The 27,816-nt window shown below is 38.7% G+C and overlaps 1 protein-coding gene across 2 annotated transcripts in view; it reads right to left on the bottom strand.

The window, feature by feature from the left end:
• Window positions 1-27,816, bottom strand: part of Vrk2 (VRK serine/threonine kinase 2) — a 139,366-nt gene that overhangs the window by 76,029 nt on the left and 35,521 nt on the right. For both annotated transcript variants that reach the window (XM_036201492.1, XM_036201491.1), the window contains exons 3-5: window positions 9,074-9,123; window positions 8,440-8,509; window positions 6,997-7,084 (exon numbers count right to left, since the gene is read on the bottom strand). In XM_036201492.1, coding sequence (XP_036057385.1) covers window positions 6,997-7,084; window positions 8,440-8,509; window positions 9,074-9,123 — 208 coding nt within the window. The remainder of the gene's footprint in view (window positions 1-6,996; window positions 7,085-8,439; window positions 8,510-9,073; window positions 9,124-27,816) is intronic.

The following is a 27,816-nucleotide window of genomic DNA, read 5'->3' as shown; positions in this document are numbered from 1 at the left end:
CAGCTTTTCTCCATGTTTGACATTTTGACTACAAGGTGATATGATTCCTAGTCCTCAATTTCCTTCTCTAGATGGAAAATTTTTGCTGTCATTTCATTAAATAGATTCTCCATGCTTTTGGTTTGTAATCTTAGTTCTTTCTGCTGTCCCATGGCTTCTTAGGTTTGGTCTCTTCAGTTCTGAAGATCCCTTCCTTCCTTCTTCCCTCCCTTCCCTTCTTTCTCCATCTATTGGTGTTTGAGTGGTACATTTCCTCAACATGTCCCCTGCCCCGATAAGTCATTCTCCTGACTGCGTGACTCTTTCGATGTTTGTAGTGTGATTCACTGGGTTTTCATTTTCAACAACTTTCTCCGTTTCATTGCTGCATTTTCCTTCCCTGTTAGCACGTCACCAACGGCACTGATTTTCTCATCCATTTGCTGACTATCTCTCCTCTTATCACCTGGGCCTTTCCAGGGCCTGGACTGAATTCATTTGTTTGCTTTTAAAGTCATGGCCATTTTTACTAGAAAACATCTGAAGTCACCATATGAGGTTTTGTTTATTTTTGTGTATTTGAATTCAGTAGTCAAGAGGTTACAATGACTTTAGGAGTCATAGTATGGCTTTCATCTTTTTACAATGTACATTTGTTGGTTTGCATATGTCTCTTCTGATTTTATTAGGCAAACCAATTATTGAAAAGCCTGCTCTTCAGAGATCAATCTCCAAAACCACATAAATAAATAAATAAATAAATAAACAAACAAACAAATAAATAAAGACTGTGTTAACAGCCTTAGTGTCAAACTCTAAGAGATAAAGAAGTACACTTGGAATTAATCTAAAGTCCTGAATGTATTACCGATGACCACAAAACATAAAATCTCAAAACTAATAGCCAGTGCCCCGGGAAGTTAGAAATTATTTATGGTGAATGTGGAAAATAATAATGGAGTAAGGTAAAAGGAAGGCTCTGGAGAGAGGAAAGCAGAGGAGATGCAAGGCTACGGGTGTGAAAGAAAAGAGTGGAGGAGAATGCTACGGGGAGAAAGAGAAGACAATCAGAGATTAGAAGAATGAAACAAAAAAAGTCAAAATTAGATGAACAAACATAAAATGAAAAATAAAGCTAAACTTTAAATATTTAGCCAATAACACTAAATGTATAATAAAAAATTGAAACAGGAAATGCAAGAAACATGGGGAAAAAAAGGATAACTTCAAAAAAATATTGCCAAATGATGAAAAATGTGAATATAAAATAAAGTATGAGCAGATGTTAAAATTAAAAATGTAGAGCTGGGTTTGGTGGCACACACCTTTAATCCCAGCACTTGGGAGGCAGAAGCAGGTGGATGTCTGTGAATTCAAGGCCTGTCTGGTCTACAAAGAGAGTTTCAGGACAGCTAGAAGACAATGAGAAACCTGTCTTAAAAAAAAATCAAAACTAAGGCCGGGCAGTGGTGGCCCATGCCTTTAATCCCAGCACTTTGGAGGCAGAGCCACGCAGATCTCTATGAGTTCGAGGCCAGCCTGGTCTACAGAGCAAGATCCAGGAAAAGCGCAAAGCTATACAGAGAAACCCTGTCTCAAAACAAACAAATAAATATATATATATATATATATATATATATATTATAATTTTTTTAATGTAATTATCTTAAATACATTAAAGTTGGGGCAGGACAGATGCCTCAGTGGTTAAGACTGTTTGCTTGTCTTCTAGAAGAATTGAGTTTGGTTCTCCGCACCCATGTTGAGTAGCTCACAACTCTAGCTCGAGGGGATCTGAAATTTTTTATGGCTGAGGCAGGTATTCACATTCATTGGCAGACTCACACACAAACACATACATAAAACTAAATCTTTTAAACAGAATGAAGTAGAAATGCTACTAAAATGTTTTAGCTGTAAGAATAGATGAAGCAATGGAGAAGCATCTTTCTGGGCTTAACAAATTTGGGGCTGTTGTTTACAAGGAGGGGGTGTAATTCATGGACACGTATCCTCCATTTTGTGCTGGTGCTGAACTCATGGTTGCTATGTGCTTCCCTTGTTGGCATAGCTAGGTACTATTCTAGCTGCACTTGGTACTTGGTAGCTGAGATGGAAGCTGTCACTCTCCTGAGACTACCTGGGGTGTGACCTCTGTGCTGGCTAATGATCCAGCTGGTGGAGATCTCCTACCTTTTCTACAAATGGAGAAGCAACAGCAACATTCCGATATGTGTAATCAGAAGACCTGTGCTCCATTGGCACAGAAGACTTTCTGAACAGAACACCAATAACACAAGCACTAACATCAACAATTAATAAATGGGACCTCATGGAACTGAAAAGCTGTCATTGGGACAAAGTGGCAGCATATAAAATGGAAAAAGATTTTTACCAATTCCACATCTGACAGAGGACTAATATCCAAAATATACAAAGAACTCAAGAAACTTATTATCAAAAAACCCAAATACCCAATTAAAAATGGGATACAGATCTAAACAGAGATTACTCAATAGAGGAAACTCAAATGGCTGAGAAACATTTAAAGAAATGTTTCACGTCCAAATGCAAATCAAAACAACTTTGGGATTCTATCTTACACCTGTTAGAATGGCTAAGATCAATAACACAAGTGATAGCTTTTGCTGGTGAGAATATGGAACACGAGGAACACTCCTCCACTGATGGTGGATGTACAAACTTGTACAGCTACTATGGAAATCAGTATGTCAGTTCCTCAGAAAATGAGAATTCATCTACCTCAAGATCCAGCTATACCACTCTTGGGCATATAACCAAAGGACACTTTATCCTGCCACAGGGACACTAGCTCAACTATGTTCACTGCTGTTCTATTCATAATAGCAAGAAACTGGAAACAACCTAGATATCTCTCAAAAGAATTGGTAAAGAAAATCTGGAACATTTACACAATGGAGTATTACTCAGCTGTTAAAAAATGACATCATGAAAATTGCTGACAAATAGATGGAACTAGAAAAAGTAATTCTGCGTGAGGTAAACTCAACTCAGAAAGATAAATATGGTATGTATTTGCTTATATCTAGATATTGGTCATTAAATAAATGATAGCCAAGCTACTATTTGTAGACTCAGGAGAGGTTAGACATAGAGGAAAAGACTAGGAGAGATGCATGGTTCTCCTTGGGAGCAGGAAATAGAATAAACTTTATGGGTAGACTGGAGCCAGCGTAGGAGTAGAAAAGGGGAGGTAAGAACGGGAAGATCAGGTAAGAAAGGGTAGGAAAGATGGGAATGAAGGGAGAGACAGCTAGGACTGAAGAGCATTTAAGGAACATCTGAGGGCCAGTATGGCACTCCAGTGCAGTAGAAACTTCCTATTGAAAGGGGGAAATTAGTAGCCCTCTTGAGAGATTCCTTCCCCTTTCCCCTCTTCCTCTAGAGGTATTTGCTGACCAGAGGTTTTTGAACTGACCAGAAGTTGAACCTATGGGAAAGATAAGGCTGGGACAATAAATCTATGTATCTTAGACTTGACAAAACAAGATATGAGGAGTAATGGGCTCAATTGACCAGAAGTTGAACTCAAGAGAGAATAAGACTGCAACAATAAATCTGAATGTGTCAACAAAAGCAGGACATAGGGAGTAAAAATTTATGTCTCTATAGATACCCTGAATCCTATTAGCCATTGGTAACCTTATGCTTACTTCATTCCTAGCCAACCGCCCTCCCTGCCCAATCCCAAGATATGTAACATTCTGCATGTGAACCTTTCTTATATAAACCCCTTAAAGTGAGTGCTCAGGACCTTCCCCCTCTTTTTGCCTACTGTAAAGTCATGTCAGGGGAGGTCCCTGCTTAGGCCAGAATAAACGAAACCTTTTGTTCTTGCATCGGAAGTCGGCTCCTTGGTGTCTTGCTGGGGGAGGGGAGCTCACACTCCGGCATTAGACTATATATAATACACAAAAGTGATCCTAATGAAGTTTCCATATATTGAGGGAGTCAGAATTCTTACTGGTCATCTCATGTCACTAAATGAAGTTTTCAGTGACAAGACTGGGTTTCATCCAATTGAGTTGTTGGCCAAGGGGGTTCTATGAAAATCCCTAAACAACCCAGGTGTTGCCAAGACAATATGTTGCTCTCCATATAATGTGGAAATTCCACAGAGTATGTCCAATAATCAAAAAGTATTTATTCTGGATTAACTCACAATAAGCATAAGGTCACTAGATCCAGGAGGGATGGGATAGGGTCCAACACAGTTCTCTGGAGAACTCTGCCTTGATCCAAAGCACCAACATGCCAAGAGGGCGAGCATGTATGCATCCCAGGTCTTAAGGAGTACCCCTCGGCTATGCCCATGAGGAGGGCAGATATCCTGCTGCCTATTGGGGTCGTGCTTCAGGGGCAAAGCACAGACAACAACCCCTATACTGCATACACTAACAAGACCCCATTGCTGAAGACACACCCACACAACTCACTGAATATGGAGAGACTAAGCTGGTGCCTACATAGAACCTTTACCCCCATGTTCTAGTGTCTATGACATAGAAAGGTACTTTTTAGGCTACCAAAAAAGAAAAGTAAACACTAACCCAGCCATAAAACCTTTGATCTGCAATATGTCCAGCCTGCAAAATTCGCTAAGGCAATGGTGGCACAAACCTTGTGGGAATAACCAACCAATGTCTGATTTGACTTAAGTACCACTCCATGAGATGGGACACTACTTGAGTGTCCAAGAATAAGAATCTAGATAGCCCAGAGACCTAGGGTAAAGCAAATATTACTAGTCTAAAAAAAAGTAACAATGAAATGACTCTGAATGATATTCTGCTATACTCATAGATCGATCATTATCTTATTCAGTCATTATCACAGAGGCTTCCTCCTGCAGCAGATGGGAAAAAATACAGAGACTCACAGCCAGACATTATGAGGGAAGAGAGAGTGAGAGACGTTATAACACTCAGCTCTAAATGGGATGTCTCCAACAAATCCCTTCCCCCAGAGCTCAGGGGACCCCTTGGAAGAAGAGGCAGAAGGAGTTAGGGAGACAGAGAGGATAGAACACACCAGGGGAACAAGGCTCTCTGAATCAACTGCGGAAAGCTCATATGAACTCACAGAGACTGACAAAGCATCAAAAGGCCTACTCCAACTTGGTGAACCAATGAGTTTTATTGGCGTTATGGACAGGAATATGGGCAAGTTACTTATAGGAGCAGAAACGGCTCAAAGACAATTGCATCACCAAAGCCCACCTCAGCATGGCTCACAGCTCACAAAGCTGAGAACCTGGAGCACACTGCACAGGCTACAGGAAGCTCAAAAGGTTGGAGAGTGTCCTTTCCTGGTACCTCAGTTGGTCTAAAGCTCTCCCAGGCAGCTCGGCTGATTTCTGCTTCTTCCAGGCAGCTAGTCCAGTCTGAGAGCCTCCTTTACTGGTTTTGCTTCCTCTCACAGGGGCTTTCAGTTTCTGTTAGCTGCTCTGGCAGGTCAGTTTCAGGGACTCTATGAAGGCTGTTTAAATAGTTTACTTTCCTGCTTAAGGAGCTTCACTGCAGGATTGAATGCCTCAGCCTTGAAGGAAACCGTTAGACATACAACATGAGGCTTGTGAGAGATGTGGAGATTGTTTTGAGAACTAGTTTTAGGTGCTTGGAGTGGTTTGGCTTGGCGTGGCGTGGCGTGGTGTGGTTTGGTTTGACCAGAATCTATCTGTATTACCTTTTGGTTTGGTGTGGTGTGGTGTGGTGTGGTGTGGTGTGGTGTGGTGTGGTATGGTTTGGTTTGGTTTGGTTTGACCAGAATCTATCTGTATTACCTTTGGAATGAGGCTCCTGATTCTCCTCTACCAGTAAAGGAAGTGTGTGGCTGGATCCCTGTGTGTCTTGGCTTCTTTTGGCGTATGTTGCCCGTCTTTGGTGCTACACTTTTGGTGTATCCTATCACTAACTCTTTTAAGAAGATTCTTTTTCTGACAGTTGCCCTTCACCAGAGCACACAGGTAACTTCTACTCTGCCATTTTACCCAGAACTCTAGCCTTTCTACAGTAGTATGTTACATAATTCTTAAGCCAAATATAATAATAGTTTTAGATGACTTAACGGTAACATGTAACATGATATGTATGTCCCATGATTTCTGTAGTCCATTCAGTACCCTGTAAAAAGCAGTTCACTTTATTTACACTATTTAAAGGTATTTGAACAGAGGGCTAACACTTGAGCCTATTTTCTCACATTTCAAGTACAACTATCACCTGTCTAAAATTAACAAAGTGAGATAACATCTATGACATTCCCTGCAACAAAATGGGTGCAAAACAAGTGACTCTTTCAAAGTCATAATCAACAAGCTTTGTATGTGCTATAGATACATTCAAGGACAGTTTTGTGACGTTTTTTGCTGTGCATTTCCTCAAGGTGGAGAGTGATTTCTCTTCCAGCTTTCAGAGGTGGATCTAGTGACTGACTACCAGCAAAGAGCAGGTGGCAGTGTGCTAGGATACCACGTTTAAGATTAGATCATAAAGAAATACTGTCACTTCCAGCTCAGACACTTTCCTGGGCATTTATATTCATATTCATATTCTCTCTCTCTCTCTCTCTCTCTCTCTCTCTCTCTCTCTCTCTCTCCTCTTCCCTCCCCCCCCCATCCACTTGCCTACCCACTCTCTCTGTGGAAAGCCCCACTGCTTCCTTATAAGACACAGGTAGTTTCTTGCAGAGACACTTTAAGCCTGTCAACAGTCACCTGAGTGACTACTGAAAGCAAATCCTTCCCTGGGAGGACCTAAGACAACTGCAGCCTGGCAGACTCCTGATTACGTTCTGAAGAGAGGCTAGAACCAAGCAGATGAGCCACCAGGGGCTTCCTGATGCCCAGAAACAAAGATATGTTTTGAGTAGTTTGTTACCTGGCCAAAAAGAAACATCAGATAGATCACTGAGGAAAGGTTATTTGGTAATAATAATTGATCATATAAATTTGATATGATTATAATAGGCTTTTACCTTCTTCCTTTAAAATCAGTCAGACCAAATCCATAAAATAGAGGAACTCCTAAATAATCAAGTTTTCTCTGTTCTATCCACTTTTGAACTGCAAAGAAAAGTTAAGAAGAAACATGATTTAGAAAGGTAGTTTTACCTTTGTAGAGATGCAATGACTTCATTATCTAACCAAAATAGTAAGTAGACCTAAGAAAATAAAAACTTAATAAAAATAGATACACCTATCTTATGGTTTCATATTCTTTTGTTTCTACTATAATTAGTGCAAAATACTTGTTTTAAAACAAAATCAACAGTACCATAAAAGACAAAGTCTTACAAAGTACATTGTCATCACTCACAAATATTTCTATTCATGAAAGCAAATCCTTTGATCAGATGCTATCTCGGTTTCTAAACATAACTCAGGTTGGCTACAAAGGAGAGGCCCTTTCCCCACTGCTGCCTTCATTCAAAGTCTAAAGCCATATTTGCCCAAAATACAAATGGAGCAGAAAAAGAACCTGACTCTGAAATTAAAAGTTATTTACTCTGTGAAATAACTGAATAAATTTAGTTTACAAAACAAATCATAATTGAATTATTTAATCCAGTTAAACAATCAGGTAGTTCAAACACAGTTCTCACTTCTGTCCCATGTGTTTCATGCTTGCGACAGCTTTCCTGACAAAACAATCAAATTTAATGGATTCTATTTGTCACTCTGACATAGCTGAAGCACTTGGTGGAGACTGTAGTCACAGTCTTCAGAAGCTTTATTAAGGAAAACAAAGTTAATTACGCATGCCAGATCCATCATTCTTTCTCCTAAATAAGATATAAAGGACCCTGACCATTCTCGTCGTCACAACTCCGACCAGCTCCCTTGGTGCTTCACCTCGCTCTCACCACGTCCTGCTCTTCTTCAGCTCTGCTTATGATCACATCCCCTTCAAATCTGCAACTGCCGGTTCTCCACATAACTTCCCAACCTTTCTAACACTTTCTTAAACTTCTCAACATTTAATCATTACCAAACACTTTAACCTGTGCGTGTGTGCGTGTGCGTGTGTGTGTGCGTGTGCGTGTGTGTGTGTGTGTGTGTGTGTGTGTGTATGTGTGTGTTCTACACACTTTAGTTTGGTCACTGTATATTTTCTATATTTCTTTATAAAAGAAATAATTTCATTCTACAATCTTTTTTGCTTAGAGAACTCTTGATAATTCCACAAGTCAGCATGTTATGTAAAGTAGTAAAAAAAACTGACTTAAAATATATAACCCGTTATGTAGGCCATATCAAGATGTGTCTTGCTTTTATATGTTATCACAGTTCAGTATATCACTTTACAATAAAATTTAATATGGAAAAGAATTTTCCAGAAGGCCAGAAAAAGACCAAAATATTAACCCTCACTTTAGCAAGCTCATACATGGTGTACCTACTTAGATATTTTTACTTACTATATTCTCTTTTTGCAGCTCTCTGATAAAATTTAAGTTCTGAAAATAATGGGCCATTCTCTTGATATTCCTATGAAAGAAATATAATAATTAATTTTAATAATTTTAATAGGAAGAATTATCCTAAAGATAAAACAAATTGTACTTCTACTATGAAAATATAAGCATCCACATGCAAAATATGTAATAGTTACAGAATTCTTCATCAAACAAGCACCAGATTTCTACTAAAAAAAAAATTTAAAAAAAAACACTAAATAAACTTGAAAAGTCTCATTTTTAGAGAACATATTGTACTGCTATCCCAATATAGTCTTACACATGAAAGAAGTCTTCTGCAAAGATCCTCTTAAAAGCAGTAAGAACTGTATACATAAATAAGCACTGGATGTATACCAACATGTCTTCAGGGCAGGTACACATGACTCCTTCACTAACTGTCTACTACATGTCATTCATTATGCTGTGCCCTGAGGACATTTACAGAAGTGGAATCCTAAGCCTTACTTACCTTAAGCACCTTACTACCTAAAAGAGTGAAGGAAAAAACGTTTTGTTGTTGTTGTTTTTATGAGAATAAAGCATAATGAAGAAAAAAGAAATACAGGACTGAAAATGTAAGAACAACACTTACCACTTTTATTACATGTCTTGCATCTTTACTTGGTTTATTTGTGGGGAAAGCTGCAGAAAAAACAGGTGGAAAATAATAGTTATTCTATGTCACTGAGTATCTACCAAATCACAGGGAGAGTCTAGACATAAGTACATGAACTAGACTATCCCCAAACCTCTTATAACTGTGGCACCATCTCCACTTTACAAAAGGTGCTGCTGAGGTTGGGGAAATGGAATAAATTTCTCACTAAGAGAAAGAAATTGAGGTCTGAAATTCATCTGTCTGACAGAGAACACACTACTTATCATATTCCATATTCTATATTCAAGCATTCAGATATAAGAAATGAACAGGTGACATTAATCACATCATCCAAGTGCAAAGGGGAGGTAAGAAAGCTAAAACAGATGAGATTAAGTATGTTCAGGGTGTTCCAAGGTTATAGTTCTCACATCCATACCAGGGTGGGCTTCTCAAGCTGCCCAAATGGCCCATGTTCCTGTAAGGAGTCCCCCATCCATGCTTTTATAAGTAACACCAATAAACTCATTGGTCTGCTAAACAAGTTTTGAGTTGGATCTTCCCCTAGGTCAATCCCTGCCATCACATCTGAGATTTCTCCATGAAGTAGCATAGTATACAGGATGTATGAACAAAACCAGAGATAACAGAGAGGAATAATTGCAATGGATGATAATATATACAACTAATACTGATCTGTCTGTGGGTCGAATGCCAGCAGAGGAAATCCTGATATGGCTGCCTTTCCCCACATTGCTATGGGATTGTCTCTCTGTATACTGTGAATGTGTGTTGCTCCCATTGGTTAATAAATAAAGCTGAATTGGCCTATGGCAGTGCTGGATGGAGCCAGGCAGGAAAATCCAAGGGAGACAGTGAAAGGAAAAAGGAGAGTAAGGGAGATGCCAAACCACTGTCCAAGGAAAAACATGTTATGGGACACAAGTAAAGCCACAGAAAACGTGGCAATACATAGATTAACAGTTATGGGTTAAGTTAAATTATTATAAGAGCTAGCTAGTAAGAAGCCTGAGCCATAGGCCATATAATTTACAATTAATATTAAGCCTCTGAGTGATTATTTTATAAGCGGCTATGGGACCAGAGAAACATGGGACTGTGGGGTGGAGTAGGACCAGAAAAACTTATGGCTACATCACCTTATGTGGCACGATAGCACATCTCTCTATAGTAACAGCGGCATATTCCCTGCTGTGTCTGGTAAGACAAGCAAGCAAGCCTGACCAATCTGAGGAATGAGAGTTCTTAGGAGGAACACCAAGGTTATTGTCTTCCTTAATCTGGTATGGTGTGGCATGCCTCCTTGACGAATAGCATCTGTCCAATGCCCCCAACCCACCAATGGACCTGAGAACATACAGTAATCCTTTGAAACCAGCATGTATGGTAGGGATTATAAGTCAGATACAATGTCAGTTGTATAGTCTCTGTTGTGAGCACTAAAACAACCAAAGCTGACCTGTCTGCCCAGAAAGAACTAGTCCAAGTGGGGAAAAAAAAAAAATGTGGTTGCTACTTTAATGTGGTAGGAAAGTGGCAGGAATGAGTTGAAGTGTTGAGCATTTAAGTGTTGGATCCCCTTCTGGAGATCCAAACTTGGACTCCTGGGGATAATCAATACATTAGAAGGAAGAGGGAGATGTTGAAGTGATAGAAAATGTTCTTCTGGTCCAGCCTCTACACAGAGGAAGGGAAAATCCATGATTCTGCATCCACATGGGGGCCTTAACCATGGCCCAGTAGAGGAAACTAATCCTCACAGATACTCTTCACCTCAACTATGAATGGGAAAGGTGTAAGTAGGACATGAAGGAGCCCATTCCCAAGCCTGAATCATGAGGCTATTGAACACAGGATAGATGAGGTCAGTCTGAGTGATATGGGAAAACAAAAAAATATGAAATTTCCCATCCCTTCTTGAAACCAAGGCTGCACAAATATGCAAAATCAGTCCCTGATGGACTGGCTCATATGAGCCATTAGCCACTTGCTTCTCACTGGCTGAAGTTCCCGTGAGCATCACTAACTGGAAAACACAGGGGGACGAGCATCCCTGAAGGAACTGGGCATATGAGAGACAGTGTTTGCTGCCTCGTTCACTAAGCTAACAGAACTATGTTCACAGGAGAGAGAAGAAAGAGGTCGATCCAGTAGGGACCTGGCAACCAGTATAGTGTTTTAGGAACTTCACTGAACTCCATGGTGAGAATTGATCTTAAGGAGCCAGGAGAGGCTCTGGCACATCACAGTGATTCAGACAAGCATGGAAATAAATCGGGATTATAAGGTCTAAAGCACTTGTCCAGGTTATTCAAGGGAAATGTGTCAGCATTTATGTCAATACAAAGTTCTTAGGGGAAAAACTTGCGACAGAAAACCAAACTGTGTCCAAGTAAGCATCCAGAAACTCTTGAGAGCTTGAGCAGGAAGGGCAAGAGGACATAAGTGATCAGAACAAGGCAGGAGACAAAGCTGTGCTTGTCTCCAAGTGGGAACTAATCCCTCAGAGTATTGGTTGACTTTCTCCCTCAAAGAAGGAAAAGTGAGGGTGCAGATTGTTCTTTCAACCCTGGGTCTGTACAAGAGCCAGGTGCAGCCAATGGAGAAGCAATAGCTTGGGGTAGGAGAGGTGTTTGGAGCCTGTCAGAATCAGGGAGTCACTCCGGTAGTAGCTGCATCTCACAAGAACTCTACTCTTCCCTTGGCCTTCAGCTGAGCCAAGCAATACAAGCTGACCCTGATGAACGCATCGGGGCAGGGAGACACACAGCAGCCTGGCAAAGTGTCCTAGGATGAGGAACTAGAACAGCTCATAGAGAAGGGCAATGGACACAAGGGACTGAATATAGTAGTATCTTTCATGTAAGAAACTGTGCCCAGCATTACTCTTTTGCAGAATCATCTAATACAACCTAGTTTACATTTTCATGCTTTATTGCATCTTGCTAACTTTTTAAAAGGTATCTCCCCCGCTGCCGAGTCACAGAACCACTGAGCACTTGGTTGGAATGGACAGCAGAGAGCCTGGAGAGAATCTGCTGCCTTGTGTACAAAGGTTTCATTACAGATTGTGAAAGACTAACCTCTGAATACCTTAAAAGATTTAGAAAAGCATCCAAGGAGAACTGTTAAGCCAGGAGGTTGCTGAATAAAACTCCAGTGCCTCCAGCAGGCTATCTCCCTAGGAGTTTATTGGCTAGGGACCCTCTGAGGCTCTGTAAACCATGAAGGCTCTTGTTACTTGCTCCCCACTGGCTGGCTTCATAGTGCCAGAAGGTGCTATCCAGGCTGCTGCCATAGTATTGTCACCAGCAGTCCTGAGGCAAATACTTGGCATGTTATAACACCTACACGCTAGAAGGGCAAGATGGAACATGGATATAAGTTGACTAGATTTAGGTCCACTTAACAGGAGCAAATGTCCATGGCTGAGGAAGTCAAAGGCCCCAGTAGGAAAGCAATTCTTATTTTCTTAAATGCAAACTGCCTTCACAACTTTTTTGCTTACATCCACAAAATACTGCGGTCAGCTTCAATCATAACGGGAAACTTCTTGCACAGTGGCTGCTGCAGAATCATAAAGGTTAAGTTGCTGAAACAAGAGAATGTGACTATAATAACCAGAGGCGGGAGTGGAGTGTTGTGTAAGTACTGCCACCAAATGCAAGCATTCTTTCCTGGAAGAAGAGAAGCCTCTAAGCTAGACTCGTGCTTCAGTGGCACTGCCTGCAAAATGGGCAGGGATCTCTAAGAACAAAGCATTCAGGAACTGTCACCAACATCATGGTGGACTTGACAGTGACACAGCTGCCCAAAGGTGACTCACACTCCTGTAAGTGAATGGATACAGTGTTTTCCATCTGTATCAATAACAATTAAACCTTTGAAAAGTCCAGAGTTCACATTTTAGAGCAAATCAATCCCCTCTTTTACACTGTCTCAATGTAAAGATTATTCTGTCTTCAAATCTTAATGAGTATACATTTTAGAGGCCTAAAATGCTGTCAGTCTTTTATTTAGTCCTTCACTCACCAGGTACTTAGTTAAGTATTCAGACAAACGCAAAGAGAAGGAAATAGCAGTGGTAGGACTAGTAGTGAACACAATGAAAATTGGCATCACGACTACAAACATCAAATTCTGCACATACTTGGTCTGTTCTGTCCAACATTACAACTTCCCCAGTCATATCTCCAGCCCTGAAGCAGACCACCTACAGGGGCCTTCCTTCCACCTCTGCCTCTGTCCTCTAGGGACTTTGCAGCTTTTTGAGACCCAGACTTCCTCCCTGATTCCATCCCTATGTGTCAGCCACCAATACCCTAAGGCACTCACCTGAGAACCCTCTAGCCATGGCAACCTGAGGGTCAGGTAGATGATGTCACTGTCCTCCCCAGCAGCCCTGCAAAGTCCCCAACCAACACTCAGCACTGCAGTGGACCATCTGTGGGTCTTGTCTCCCTCTCCATGGATTCCCTAAGGAATCCAGAGATCCTCCTGGGAGGCCCTAAGGAAGCTCTCAGGCAACCTCTCCCTTCTAGTCCATCACTATTCCTCATGTTAGCCCTTAATACCTAAATACACATTCTACCTGGTAACTCAGAAGCACTCCATACCACGCAAGCCACACCCCACACACTATTCAAAGAACCCCAGAAAAGCCAACAGAAACCAGGGAACTGAAAACCCATCCAACAAAAACAAGATCACATATCAACACCTAGAATTATAATATTCCCAAACCAAGATGCCCAAACACCAGTGTCAAAACACAGTAACAGTAAGGACAGCACATCTCACTAGAATCCAGCAACTCTACTAGAGTGGACACTAAGAAATGCAACACAGCTGAAGTATAAGACAGGGGCTTCAACACAGCCTTTATTATATGTTGAAAGACCTTAAACACAATATTAATAAATCTGTTAGTGGTCTATGAAATATGAACAGTAGAATAAAATGAAGAAAATAGTTCAAGACATTAAAGTAGAAATAGAATAACTAAAGAAAATGCAAACCAGGTAAAACTGGAAACAGAAAATTTAGGAAATCAAACAAAAACCTCATGATAACCCTCACCAAAAGAATTCAAGGGATAGAAGAGAGAATCTCAAGCACTGAAGACAAAATAGGAGAAATGGATACCTCAGTCAAAGAAAATGTTAAGTGTAAAAATTCCATGCAAAAACCACCAAGGAAATCTGTAAAACCCAATTTACAAATAATAGGAATAGAGGAAGGAGAAGAAACCCACGCAAAAGGCACAGAAAATTTTTCAGCAAAATCATAGAAAAAGATTTCCCCTAACCTAAAAAAAAAAAAAAAAAAAAAAAAAAGATACCTATAAGGAACATATGGAACACCAAATAGACTGTACTAGAAAAGAATTTATTCTCAGCACAAAAAAAAAAAAAAAAAAAAACCAACATTCAGAATGAAGAAAGAACATTAAAAGCTGCAAGGGGAAAGACCATGTAACATATGAAGGCAGATCTATTAGAATAACACCTGACTTCTCAATAGAGAATCTAAAAGCCAGAAGGACCTGAACAGATGTGCTCCAGACTCTAAAGGATCACAGCTACCAGCCTAGAACACTCACCAAAACCTTTAGTCATAATTAATGGAGAAAAAAAAAAAAACATTCCATGTTAAGAAAAAAAAAAAATTAGAAGTATCTATCTGCAAATCCAGCTCTACAGAAGGAAAACGTCAATCAGAAGAGATTAACCACAGACCAAGAAAACACAAGGAATAAATAATCACAGACTAGCAAATACAAAGGAAGGGATGTTGCGGAAGCCTACACTACGAAAAAAAAAAAAAAATAGATCAACAAACACTGTTCATTGATAACTCTCAGCATCAATGGTCTAACTTCCAATAATAAGACACAGACTAACAGACTGGATTTGAAAACAGGACCTATCTTTTTGCTGCATCCAAGGAACACACCTCAACATCAAGGATAGACATCACCTCAAGTAAATGGATAGAAAACGATATTCCAAGCAAACTGACCCAAGAAGCAAGCTGGTGTAGCCATACTAATATCTGACAAAATAGACAGACTTCAAACAAAAATCAAACATATTCATCAAAGGAAAACTCCACAAAGAGGATACTACAATTCTAAACATCTAAGCACCAAACACAAGAGAACACAAGTTCATTTAAAAAAAAAAACAAACAAACAAAAAAAAAAAACCTACAGTTAAAATCACAATTTGATCCTGATACAGTGATGGTGGGTGACTTCAATACCCATTCTCACCAATGTATCAACCACAGGTCATCCAGACAAAAACTAAACAGAGAAATGCTGGAGCTAAACGAAATCATATCAAATGTACCTAGCAGATATTTACAGAACATTTTACCCAAACACAAGAGAATATTGCTTCTTCTCAACAGCTTATGGAATTTTCTCCAAAATTGGTCACATACTCAGACACAAAGCAAGTTTCAACAGATACAAGAAAACTGAACTGCATCCTATCAGACCACCACAGATTAAAACTGGATATGAATAACAACAGAAAGTTTACAAAGCCATGAAAAATAAACAACTCACTAACAAATGAAGAATAAGTCTTAGTTAGTGTTTCTATTGCTGTGAAGAGATACCATGACCACAGTAACTCTTATAAAGGAAAATACTTAATTGGATGGCTTACAACTTCAGGAGTTTAGTCCATTATCATCATGGTGGGACATGGCAGCATGCAGGCAGACAAGGTACTGAAAATGTAGCTGAGAGTCCTACATCTTGACTCACAGGCAAAAGGAAGTAGTCTGTGGCACTGGACGTGGCTTGAACATATGAGACCTCAAAGTCCATACAAACAGTGACATACTTCCTTCAACAAGGCCATATGGATGCCAACAAAGCCACACGTCCTAATAGTGTCACAGCCTATGAGCTTATGGGGCTAATTACATTCAAACTACCATATTCTACTCCCTGGCTCCAATTAGCTTGTAACAGTATCACAATGCAAAATGCATTTAATTCACCTTCAAATGTATGCATAGTCTATCACACTCTCAACAATGTTTAAAAGCCCAAAGTTCATAGTCTCTTCTGAGATTTATGCATCTCTTAACTGTAATCCCCTATAAAACTAAAATCAAAAAAGAGATCACATACTTCCAACATATAATACCATTCAAAAATGTAGGGAAGGGAGTATGGTAAGGAAATACTGGACCAAAGCAAGACCAAAACCCAGCTGAGCAAACTCCAAACTCTACATCTCCATGTCTGATGTCAAAGTGCCCTTCAGATCTCCAACTATTATGTTCAGCTCTGTTGACTGCAACACACGTCTCTCTCTTGGGCTGGTTTCACTTCCTGTTAGCAGCTTTTCTCAGCAGGTATCCCACAACTCTGGCATCTCTAACATTTTGGGGTCTCCCAGGCAATCCAGGCTTCAACTTCACAGCTTCACACAACAGCCTTTCTAGGGACACCCTGACACCTGCCGAGCCTAAGCAGCTTTCCTAGTCACAATGGTAAATTCCATAACACCTTTCTTCTGTCATTAACTCCAGAACCACATGGCTGAAACTGCCAAGTTCTGCTGCTTGCTAAGAATGGAACATGGCTCCCTCATTCAATTACATCTTTACCAGCTGTTTATCTTCTTGAACATAGGACTGAGCTCCATTCCACTTCCTGGTGCTACTTTTCTCCTCAAATTGTATATTTTATATATTTCCTTTCTCAGCTTGTTCCTTTTCACTATAAATCTTCAGTAGCATTAATATTAGTACAAATTCTGTCTGAATTAGGCTTTCTGTTGCTGTGAAGAGACACCATGACTATAGTGAATCTTATAAAGGAAAACATTTTATTGGGGTGGCTCACTTATACTTTCAAAAGTTTAGTCCATTATCAACATGGCAGGAAGCAAGGCAGCATGCAGGCACACATGGTACTGGAGAAGAAGCTGAGAGTTCTTATATCTTGATCTGAAGGCAACAGGAAGTGAACTGAGACACTAGGTATAGCTTGAGCATATGTGATACCTCAAAGCCGGTCTCCACAATGACAAACTGCCTCAACAAAGCCACACCTACTCATAACACTACTCCCTATAGACTTATGGAGGCCAATTAAATTCAAACTACCACAAGACAAAAATTTAAAACATTTTAGAATTGAATGAAAATGAATACACACATATGCAAACTTATGGGACACAATGAAGGCAGTTCTAAGAGTTAAGTTAATAATACTGAGTGCCTACATAAAAAATTGGAGAGCTCATATTAGTAATTTAACAACACACATGAAAGCACTAGAACAAGAAGAAAATCACACAAAGGTGTTATATATCACACCAGCAAGAAATAATGAAACTGATACCAATAAAATAGAAACAAAACAAAACACAAAGAATCAACAAAACAGAGCTGATTCTTTGAGAAAACTCAGTAAGATCAACAAACCCTTAGCCAAATTAACTAAAAGATGGAGAGAGAAGATCCAAATTGATAAAATTAGAGATGAAAAGGGAGACATAACAATGGACACCAAAGAAATCCAGAGATCACGAGCATAGTTTAAAAATCTGCACTATACCAAATTGGAAAATCTAAAAGAAATAGATAATCTGTTTGATATATACCACCTACCAAAGATAATTCTAGATCAGGTAAGCAATCTAAACAGACCTTTAACTTCTAATGAAATAGCAGTCATTAAAAGTATCCTAACAAAAAAAAGTAGAGGGCCAGATAGATTCAATGCAAAATTCTACTAGATGTTCAAAGACAAGTTAATACCAATACTCCTCAAATTATTCCATAACATTAAAACATAAGGAATATTGCCTAATTATTTTTATAAGGCCACAATTACCCTGATACTAAAAGAAAGAGAATTACAGACCAATCTCCCTTATGAACATAAATGCAAAAATACTCAATAAAATACTTGCAAACAAAATTTAAGAACATTTCAAAAAGATTATCCACCATGATTAAGTGGGTTTCATCCCAGAGATGCAGAGATGGTTCAACATACTTAAATCGATAAATGTAATACATCATATAAACAAACTGAAAGACAAAAATCACAAGATCAACGCATTAGATACAGAAAAGGCAAGATCCAACACCCCTTGATGATAAACGTCCTGGAATACAAGAGACAGATCTCAACATACTAAAGGCTATTTATAGCACACACACAGCCAACATCAACCTAAATGGAGAAAATTAGGAACAAAATACTACTACCCACTCTGTATATATCTATTCAATATAGTACTTGAAATCTTAGCTAGAGCAATACAACTGAAGATCAAGGGAATACAATAGGAAAAGAAGTGAAAATATCCTTATTTGCAGATGATACAACTGTATATATAAATTACTCTAAAAATTCCACCAGGAAATTACTAAGCTGATAATTTCAGCAAAGTAGCAGGATACAAAAATAACTCATAAAAATCAGTAGCCCTCCTATATGACAAACAGACTGAGAAAGAAATCAGGGAAGCAATATCTTTCACAATAGTCCCCCTCACCTCGCCTGTGAAATAAAATATTTTATAGTAACTCTAACCAGGCAACTGAAAGATTTGTAGAATAAAATTTTAAGAAATTTAAGAAGATATCAAAATCTTAATGACTGGTAGGATTAATACAGTAAAAAAAAAAATCCATCCTACTAAAAGCAATCTCTATATAAAATCCAATCCTATCAAAATCCCAAGACAATTTTTTCATAGATCTTGAAAGGACAATCTTGAGCTTCAAATGGAAACACAAAAAGCCCAAGTAGCTAAAATAATACTGAATAATAATAATAATGATGACAATGATAATAATAATAGTAGTAGTAGTAATAATAAACTGCTGGGTATATAGACATAGCTCAAATTATACTATAGAACTATAGTAATAACAGCAGCATGATATTGGCACAGACATGTTAATAAATAGAACAGAACTAAAAACCCAGACATAAATCCACACACATGTGGATAACTGACTTTTTATAAAAAAAAAAAAAAAAGACAGAAATACACTCTGTAAAAAAGACAGTATCTTCAATAAATAGTGCTGCTCAAACTGGGTGACTGCATGTAAAACAATGCAAATATATCCATACTTATCACCTTACACAAAACTCAATTCCAAATGGATCAAGGATCTCAACATAAAGTCAACAGAAACTGGTAGAAAAGAAAGTGGAGAATAGTCTTGAACTCACTGGCACAGGAAAATACATTCTAAACAGAACACCATTAGCACAAACAATAACAACAATGATTAACAAATGGGACCTCATGAAACTGAAAAGTTTCTGTATGACAAAGGACACCATCATTTAGACAAAGTGGAAGCTACATACTACACCTCCCATAGGAAGCTAATATCTAAAATATATGAAAATCAAAAAAAATGGACATCAAGAAAACAAATGGCCCAATTTAAAAATTTGGTTCAGATCTAAATATTTCTCAAAAGAGGAAGCACAAATGACTGAGAAACATTTAAAGAAACGTTAAACATCCTTAGTAATCAGAGAAATGCAAATCAAAACCACTTTGAGATTCTATCTTTACATCAATCAGAATGGCTAAGTTCAATAAAACAAATGATAGCTCATGCTGGTTAGGGTGTGGGGTAAGGAAACACTCATCCATTGCTGGTAGGAATGCAAACTTGTACTGCCATAATGGAAATTGGTGTGATGGTTCCCCAGGAAGCTGGAATAGATCTACCTCAAGATTCAGCTATACTACTCTTTGGGATACCCACAGAACTCTACAACCAACTACAGAGACACATGCTCAGTTATACTCATTGTTGCTCTATTCATAACAGCCAGAAACTGGAAACAGCCTAGATATCCATCAATTAATCAATCAACGGATAAAGAAAATGTAGTACCTTTACACAATGCACTCAGATATTAAAAAAAAAAAAAAATCACAGGTAAAGAAATGGATGGAGCCTGAAAAAAAAAAAAATCCTGAGTGAGGTAACCCAGACCCAAAAATATGGTACACATTCAATTATATGTGGATGTTAGCTATTAAATTCTACATAAGCTTGCTATGATCCATATAACCACAGAGGTTAGGCATACAGTAAGGGACTAGAGGAGAAGGAAGGGTCTCTCTAGGAAGGAAAAAGAGCATAGATCATTACAAATGGAATGAAAGTGGGGAGATGGGAACTCAATGATCAAATGGGAAGGGAGTGTAAAGAGAGGGAGCATGGAGAAGGACGAAAGCATAGGGGCCATTTGAGGGGTTGTTTGGAAACCAAATATAGTAGAAACTCCTTAAAATATATACATATATGAAAGATATCTAAATTGCAATTATCAAATAATGGTGGAGAAAAAGCCATGACTAGACATGTCTCACCACCAAAAACAAACAAACAAAACAAGCACACCCTCCAGTGCCCAGAATGGGTTACACCTAAATGAGTTGTTAGCAAAGCCCCATGGAAACCCCCAAACAACTCAGGCTAGTGTCAAGGCTATTGGTTGCTCTCTAAGAACTAATGGTAAAGTTGCAATTGCTAAAGACAACACCTACTTAACTCACTGAATGTGGAGAAGTCCAGCTGGTGTCATCTAAGTACCTTCACTTCTCCTGACCAGTGTTTGTTTATGACTCTGCACACAACAGAGGAGGAAAGTAAATACCAACTTAGCTACAAACCCTGAGATCTGCAAAGTCGACGTGCCTGCAAGATATGCTAATCCACAGTGGCACAACAGTGAGAGTGACCAGTAGCTATCTGGTGGGATTTCAAGTTCAAGGACTCGTGGGTTTTCAAGTCCTGAGCTTGGGCTTTTTACTATGTAGGGCAGAGCTCAGCTATCTGTGTCTGGAGGGGTTGGGTCCAACTGTTAATGTAATTAGAGTGTTCTGTGGGTGGAGCCTGGCAGTTGGAGGTCCTCAAGGGGTAAGGCCTAGCCACTTGCACACCTCAAGGGGCTTACAGACAATGCTATATGTATTGATCTTACATTGTTAACCCATATTTTAAACAGATAAATAACAGAGAAGCTACACATATCAAGTAAAATTATCTTTCCATCATCTTTATATAGTCATTTTATGTTCCAACTGCTGGAGGATGGGATTATGCAGGTTTGAGGAAGAAGAAAATACACACAGAGAAGGGATGTGTTGCTGGTATAGGAGAATGGTAAGAAAATCCACCTACCTTCCTCCTTTAGGATGAACTTGTTTAAGATGGTGCCTCAGGCTGGGGAGAAACAGCCCTGTCTCAATCTTGGTCCTTGTGCATCACTATATCAGGTGTGTTCAGATGGGAAGGTCTCCTGCCAGTCAGGAGCCAAGGAATACCACAAAGTCACACTGCACAATGAATCTCACACAAAAGATTCATCTGGAAGAAAAAACCCAGGAGGGTGGCTGCCTCTGCTTAGGCAACCAGCAGCAGAGAGAAGTGAGCCAAAGCTTTCCAGGCCTGAGACTGGTGGGATTTCTGTGGCCTGATCTTGGGGCAAGCTTAGGGATTGGTGGGATTCTGTTTCTTGGCCCTGGTCTTGAACTTGGGGTCATGTCAGGAGCAGGGTGTTCTTTCCTTGGCCCTTTTACCCTACAAAGTCAGTTTCCTTTCTTGCCTCTTGTTTAAAAGTAAATGGCCACAATAGTAATTAAGTCTTTTAAGCCTTTAGTAGAATATAAGAAGCTGAAAAGTACAAAAGAAAATGGGGATTTATCTTAGATAAAAAGCTTATGTTACCACTGGAGGGAAAATCCAGCCTGTTGAAGGTCTGAGTCCTGGGTGATTTCAATCTGTGTGTTCCCACTACTATGTAATCTGAATCTTTTTTTTCACATTGCTTCATATGAACATAATCATGTGTTCACACACACTGGAGACATCTCCATAACTATCATGATACAGCAATACAACAGCCTTCCTGAACTTCTAAAGCAAAATATATTAGAGCACTTCAGTCTAAAATCAACTGCCCAGGTCCTTAGAGACACATGTTTTACAGACACAAGCACTATTCCAGTTACATTAGAATAATCAGTTACATTAGAATATCTGCTTTTAACTATAGGCCAAGCCTATTCTAGATATTAAAGCGACCAGAAAAAAAAAAAAAATCCATAGTATCTACTTTTGTTGTCTGGTTAAAAAAAAAAAAAAATCAGATATTCATCATCTACTGATATTAGTACAACATTGCAAATGAAGAATACAGGCAAAATATGACATTGGCAGGAACTGTATTTAACACCTCCGACATGTGAATGCGCTTTAGAACTAATGCTATCTTACAGCTCTTGTCCAGCACGTAACAGCAAAACATAACTGTCACTACTTGTGCATCAATTCAATCCTACAAGTCCTTTTTTCAGTTATTGATCGTGCATATTGATGACAGTTTTGCACAATAAATTTGTCATTGAATTGGTACTAACAAAAATTGAATTGGAATTAACTAAAATTACACATGTAGAAAAATTGATGAGCCTGGAAATAGAGTAGTGGGAGGAAAATTGAAATTAGTTGGGGATGTTATCACAACATAACTGTGATAACTGAGTACTCCTGAATTGCCTAAATGACTGTTCTTAAAGTATTTTGTCAAACTTTAATTGAAAGCATTAAATATTAGATCTAAAGCAGGTCCCACAAAAACATAAGATAAATTACTCGAGAAAAATAATGATTTTGAACTGTGTTAGCATCTAACATGAGTTCAACATGCACACATGAAATAATGATGAATATTATTTGATAAAATTCTAAGAATCTTCATGAATTTAAATAGACGAAATTCATCAGGTAAAATAAGAAAAGGCTAAAACATTAAAACTGAGATTAATTCATACTATTGATAAAACACAAACTTCAGCTTGATGATGGCAAACTGCTAGGTTAAACAGATGATAGAAAATAAACTAATACATCAAAATTAACTGAAATAACAAAGAAAGCTTCAACATGGCATTTCAAAACTAAAGAAACTGAGGGAAGCATTATTAGCTAACATCCCAATCACAAAAGAAACTACATAATAAAACAATATAACTTGAAAATATATAACAATAGTCCTAAAATATATAAATCAACAACTAGCAGAACTATTGGGGAAAGGAGTGACAACATTAAGGAAAATGTTAATGGCATTCAATAACGTACAGGGAAACAGACAACATAGAACCAAATTGTACAGCTCACCATAGCTCTAGAAGCTAGACTTAAAAACAGTAAAGCACACACATATAGTGATATTTTACTTGTATTGAAATGTGATTTTATTTGTATGTCAATAAAGTTGCCTTGAGGTCAGAGCAAGCCAGAGCAGAAGCCGAGCAGTAGTGGGGCACGCCCTTAATCCCAGCACTTGGGAGGCAGAGCTAGGCGGATCTCTGTGTGTTCAAGGACACAGCCAGCATGGCAGACACACACCTTTAATCTCAATACCAACCATAGAAGACCTGGAGGTCTGTACAAACAGGCAGTGACGAGGAGGTCATGTGGCTGGGTTTACAACCAATGAGGGAGGAGAACAGAAAGTCTTTAAATAGACAGGACGCAGAGAAGTAGGTCTCTTGCGGAGAGGAGGAACCGCAGAAGCAGTGAAGGGTAAGGTTTTCCGCTTTGGCTCTGACCTTGTGGTTTTTAACTCTGCAACTGGCTCTGTGTTTCTTATTTAACAAGCAGGATACATCTACACACACACACTCTTCAAGAGTGTATAAAATATTACTCTTATACTGTCCAAACTTGTATCTGAGAAATAACTACCTTCTTTAATTCCTTTTTTTATTTAAAATAAAAATTTTTCATGTAATATTTTCTCCCTGCAACTCTTCCCAGAGCCTTCACACCTCCCTACCCACCCAACTTTGTGAACTTTCTCAAAAACAAAACAACAAAAGAAACCTTAACAGTCAAAACAAACTAATGAAAGCCCAATAACACTAAAAATACTCAAAAAAAACAAAAACAAAACAAAAGACACACACACACACACACACACACACACACACACACACACGGAAGTCTGTTTTCTCCTGGCTTACTTTTCCTGGACATGAGGATTGTCCTGGAGTATAGGTATATACACAGTTGACACTGTACTGGAGAAAACAGATTTTCCCTGCCTCAACAGGCATCCATTATAAATAGCTTCTTGGTTAGGGGTAGAATTTGTGTCCGGTTCCTCTTCCCACTGATGTCCATTGAACATAGGGAAATCAAGCAGGTGACCAACTAGAAACTTCACCAACACTAACTAGTATTATAGTGCTGGAAGGTACTCTGTACACTATCAGGAGAGAAAAGCAATTATCACTACTACCCAGCTACAAACTCTGACCTGCATGCAAGATACACTGGTCCAATAGAGACATAAATGTTACAGGAAGAACCAAGCACCCTTTGGTTGGATTTGAGGCCATCTATAAGATGAAAACCATTCCTGACACTACTAATGTGACTAAGAACCTGGGACTAGATAGGCTATGGATTCTGGGGGGAAACCTGTACTATTATCTGCTAAAGGAATAAAGCAGTGAAATGACCCTTACTGACATATTACTGTACATAGATCAGTTCATCACTCAACCCTCATCAGAGACGACTCCTCTGGTACTAGCTAGTAACTAACAGAGATCCACACTGAAACAATGTGAAGAGAGCAAGGCTTAAAAGCACTGTCTCTAAATAGATTGTCTTCAACAAACCCTTCCCTCAGGAATCAAAGACCTCTGAGTCACGAGGAGAGGGTTGGGAGACTGAAAGTGCTGAAAGTAGCAGATGACCCAAAAGTAACAGCGTCTCCAGATACAACAGGACTGCTGAACAAATGAACTCATGAAAATTGGGACAGCAAGTACAATGGCCTAAGTTCACAAAATAATTCTTAAAAATATTAAGCCATATTATCTGACCACAATAAAAGTTCCCTAAGGAAATGAGAAAGCATAATAAATAGTGAAAATATATCAAAACTAATTGGAATACACTTAAAATGATTATTGTCTTTCTTTGCCAGGGTGTAAACCAAACAACAGAAATAGTTCTTTTTCATTCAGTTGTGTTTCAAGAACTAGGCTAGGACCCAGGCACATTCATTGAATATTTAATAGATATGCTAATGGATGGATACTGTACTTAGAAATTTATATCATGAAATATTTGTACTTAAAAAAAATAAAATGAGTGAGCTGAATGGCCAACTTAACTAAGAAAGCTAAAGATATAAGCAGAAATTAATAAAATCAAGCTTAAAAAGACTAAACTCCCAAAGTATAGTCTCTAGGTAGTAATGGGCATATCTGAGACACACATTATAGTTTCTAATGCCATTCCTGATTAAATGAACCAGGACTGCTTAGAGAAATGGCTGACTCCAGTGACGGGCCAGGCAAAGCAAGATAAGGCACTAAAGCCATAAATACATGTTAGTAATGAATTTTATAGAGAAAAACATCAATTGACCACAATGATGTAAATAATTGAATAAACAAATAAGGAAAATAAGGCAGTTCTTTCTTTTGAATGAAATTCAGTTAATAAATGTAGAAGAAGTCATAAAAATACAAAGTCAATTTTAGTAAACTTCACAGTAATGACCATGGTAAGCAAAAGTCATCAAAGAAGGTTAAAATTAATGAAGTGCACGTGTCAGCATTTCCCACTACAATATACTGGTTGTAAATGGAGACTCATAGCCCTAAGTGAGGCACCTGCAAGAAAGCATCAGGTGGCTATCAGATCAAGCTGAGAAGAAACAGCATAAGGAACAAAGTTGTATGGTCAGTTGATCCTTCTGCTTGAAGCACAGAAACAGTTAGGGAATTAATAGAAATCAGACCAATTCTCTTGCAAGATGAAGAAAGGATAGTTATGTGTGGCGTTGTTGATGTTATTCTTGTAGCGAAAGAACAGATGTCTCTATAGAACATCATAACCGTTCAAGAGACTTCAATATATTTAATTTTCACACTGAGTTTTTCAGCAGGGCTAGCAGCTCTGGAGAGCAGCCAAAGGGAATGTGAAAGGGTGGGTGGAGTACTCCGTGCATTATTCTGGTCTCTTTCCTTTGAGGGCACCTTATATTTTAGGAGTAGTTACTTCTTTGAACCAAATTAAGACTTTTTAAATCCTTTCTGTATAAATCCCAAAGCATGCTGAAAAAAAGATAAAAAATGGGGAGACCATTAAAAGTCTGGATAGCCTGATCTTCTCTAAGAGGAGGAATGACTCTCTCAGTGAGACTGAGATAAGGGGTAGAATGCTTCAAATAGGAATTTCACTCATTCAAGAGGAAGGGAAGTTCCACAGACCAGACACACAAGGACTTGGGTAGGGCAACTGAGAGTCAATGAATTGATTGACTTACCTAGTATGTGTCCCCTGCATTCCTAGACTTCTGAAGTCTACAAACTAAACACCAAGCAATATTTTAAACACAAGGGCAAATGTACTAGGCCCCTAACTGACAGAAAGACAGAAGAGTCACTGGACACTGTGTATGTTGTGTGTCATCCCAGATAATCAAAAATCAAGAAGTTGAGGTGGGAACCACTAGAACTCTCTAAAGTCTGAAAGCAGACTGAACAACACTGCAAGACTTAGTCTTAATAAAAAGACCAAAGAGTTTACTCAGCATTAAAAAAACTAATTGTTATTGTATCATCTAGGATTTAAGATTAAAAAAGGGCGGGGGGGGGGGGGGGGGGGGGGGGGTGGAGAGATGGCTCAGAGGTTAAGAGCCACAAATCAGTCGAATTGTATCATAGCTGATGACTAGGCTTTCCAAGACTGTGAAAACTGAGTGACTGGTGTATACTATACATAGGTACTCTTTTCTTACAAGGCCTTTTATAAATCTGAAATCAAAAAAATCAATTTTCCCTTTTTTTGGGGGGAGGGGGGTTTCAAGACAGGGTTTCTATGTGTAACAGCTCAGGCTGTCCTGGAACTTGCTTTATACAAAAATTGTTCTTTAAAATAAAAAAAAAGTGATAATTTGTTGCAGAATATTCCTGTATACTCTGAAATGTATTGTTGTGAGTAGTACAATAAAAAGCTGAACAGCCAATAGCTAGACAGGAGGTATGGGTGGGACTTCTGGGCAGAGGGAGCTCTGAGAAGAAGAAGGCAGAGTCGCCAACCAGATTGGAGGAAGCAGTATGGGCAGTACAGATGAGGTAATGAGCCATGTGACACAATGTAGATTAAAATAAATGAGTTAAATTAAGTTATAAGAGCTAGTGGGACAAGCCTAAGCGAAGGCTGAACTTTCATAATTAATAAACAGTCTCTATGTCATTATTTAGGAGCTGGCAGTCCTGATGAGAAAGTTTGTCTACAAAAATTCTCTTGGCAAAATTATCCAAAGAAGAAAAGAAAAACAAGATATCAGGAAGAGATTTAAAAAGGTATTTGTACTATAAACACCATTACCAAATGTTGAAATGGAGAATGACAGTTACACATAAACAATTTTCCAAAAGCACTTCAGAGAATAAAACTTAAAAATGTAGAAATTAATAATTAAAAAGATTAACCAGATGGAGGAGCCATTCAACTTTTATCCCTGTCATTAAAAGTGGCTCGGAAGGCAGAGGCAGGTGGATCTCTGTGAGTTCGAGGTCAGATTGAGCTACAGAGCAAAATCGAGGAAAGGCGCAAAGCTACACAGAGAAACCCTGTCTCGGAAAAAAAAAAAAGAAGAA

This window comes from Onychomys torridus, chromosome 10 (genome assembly GCF_903995425.1).
Source record: "Onychomys torridus chromosome 10, mOncTor1.1, whole genome shotgun sequence".
Taxonomy (NCBI): domain Eukaryota; kingdom Metazoa; phylum Chordata; class Mammalia; order Rodentia; family Cricetidae; genus Onychomys; species Onychomys torridus.
The sequence above is the reverse complement of the archived record's forward strand: the minus strand, read 5'-3'. Positions and strand labels throughout refer to the sequence as shown.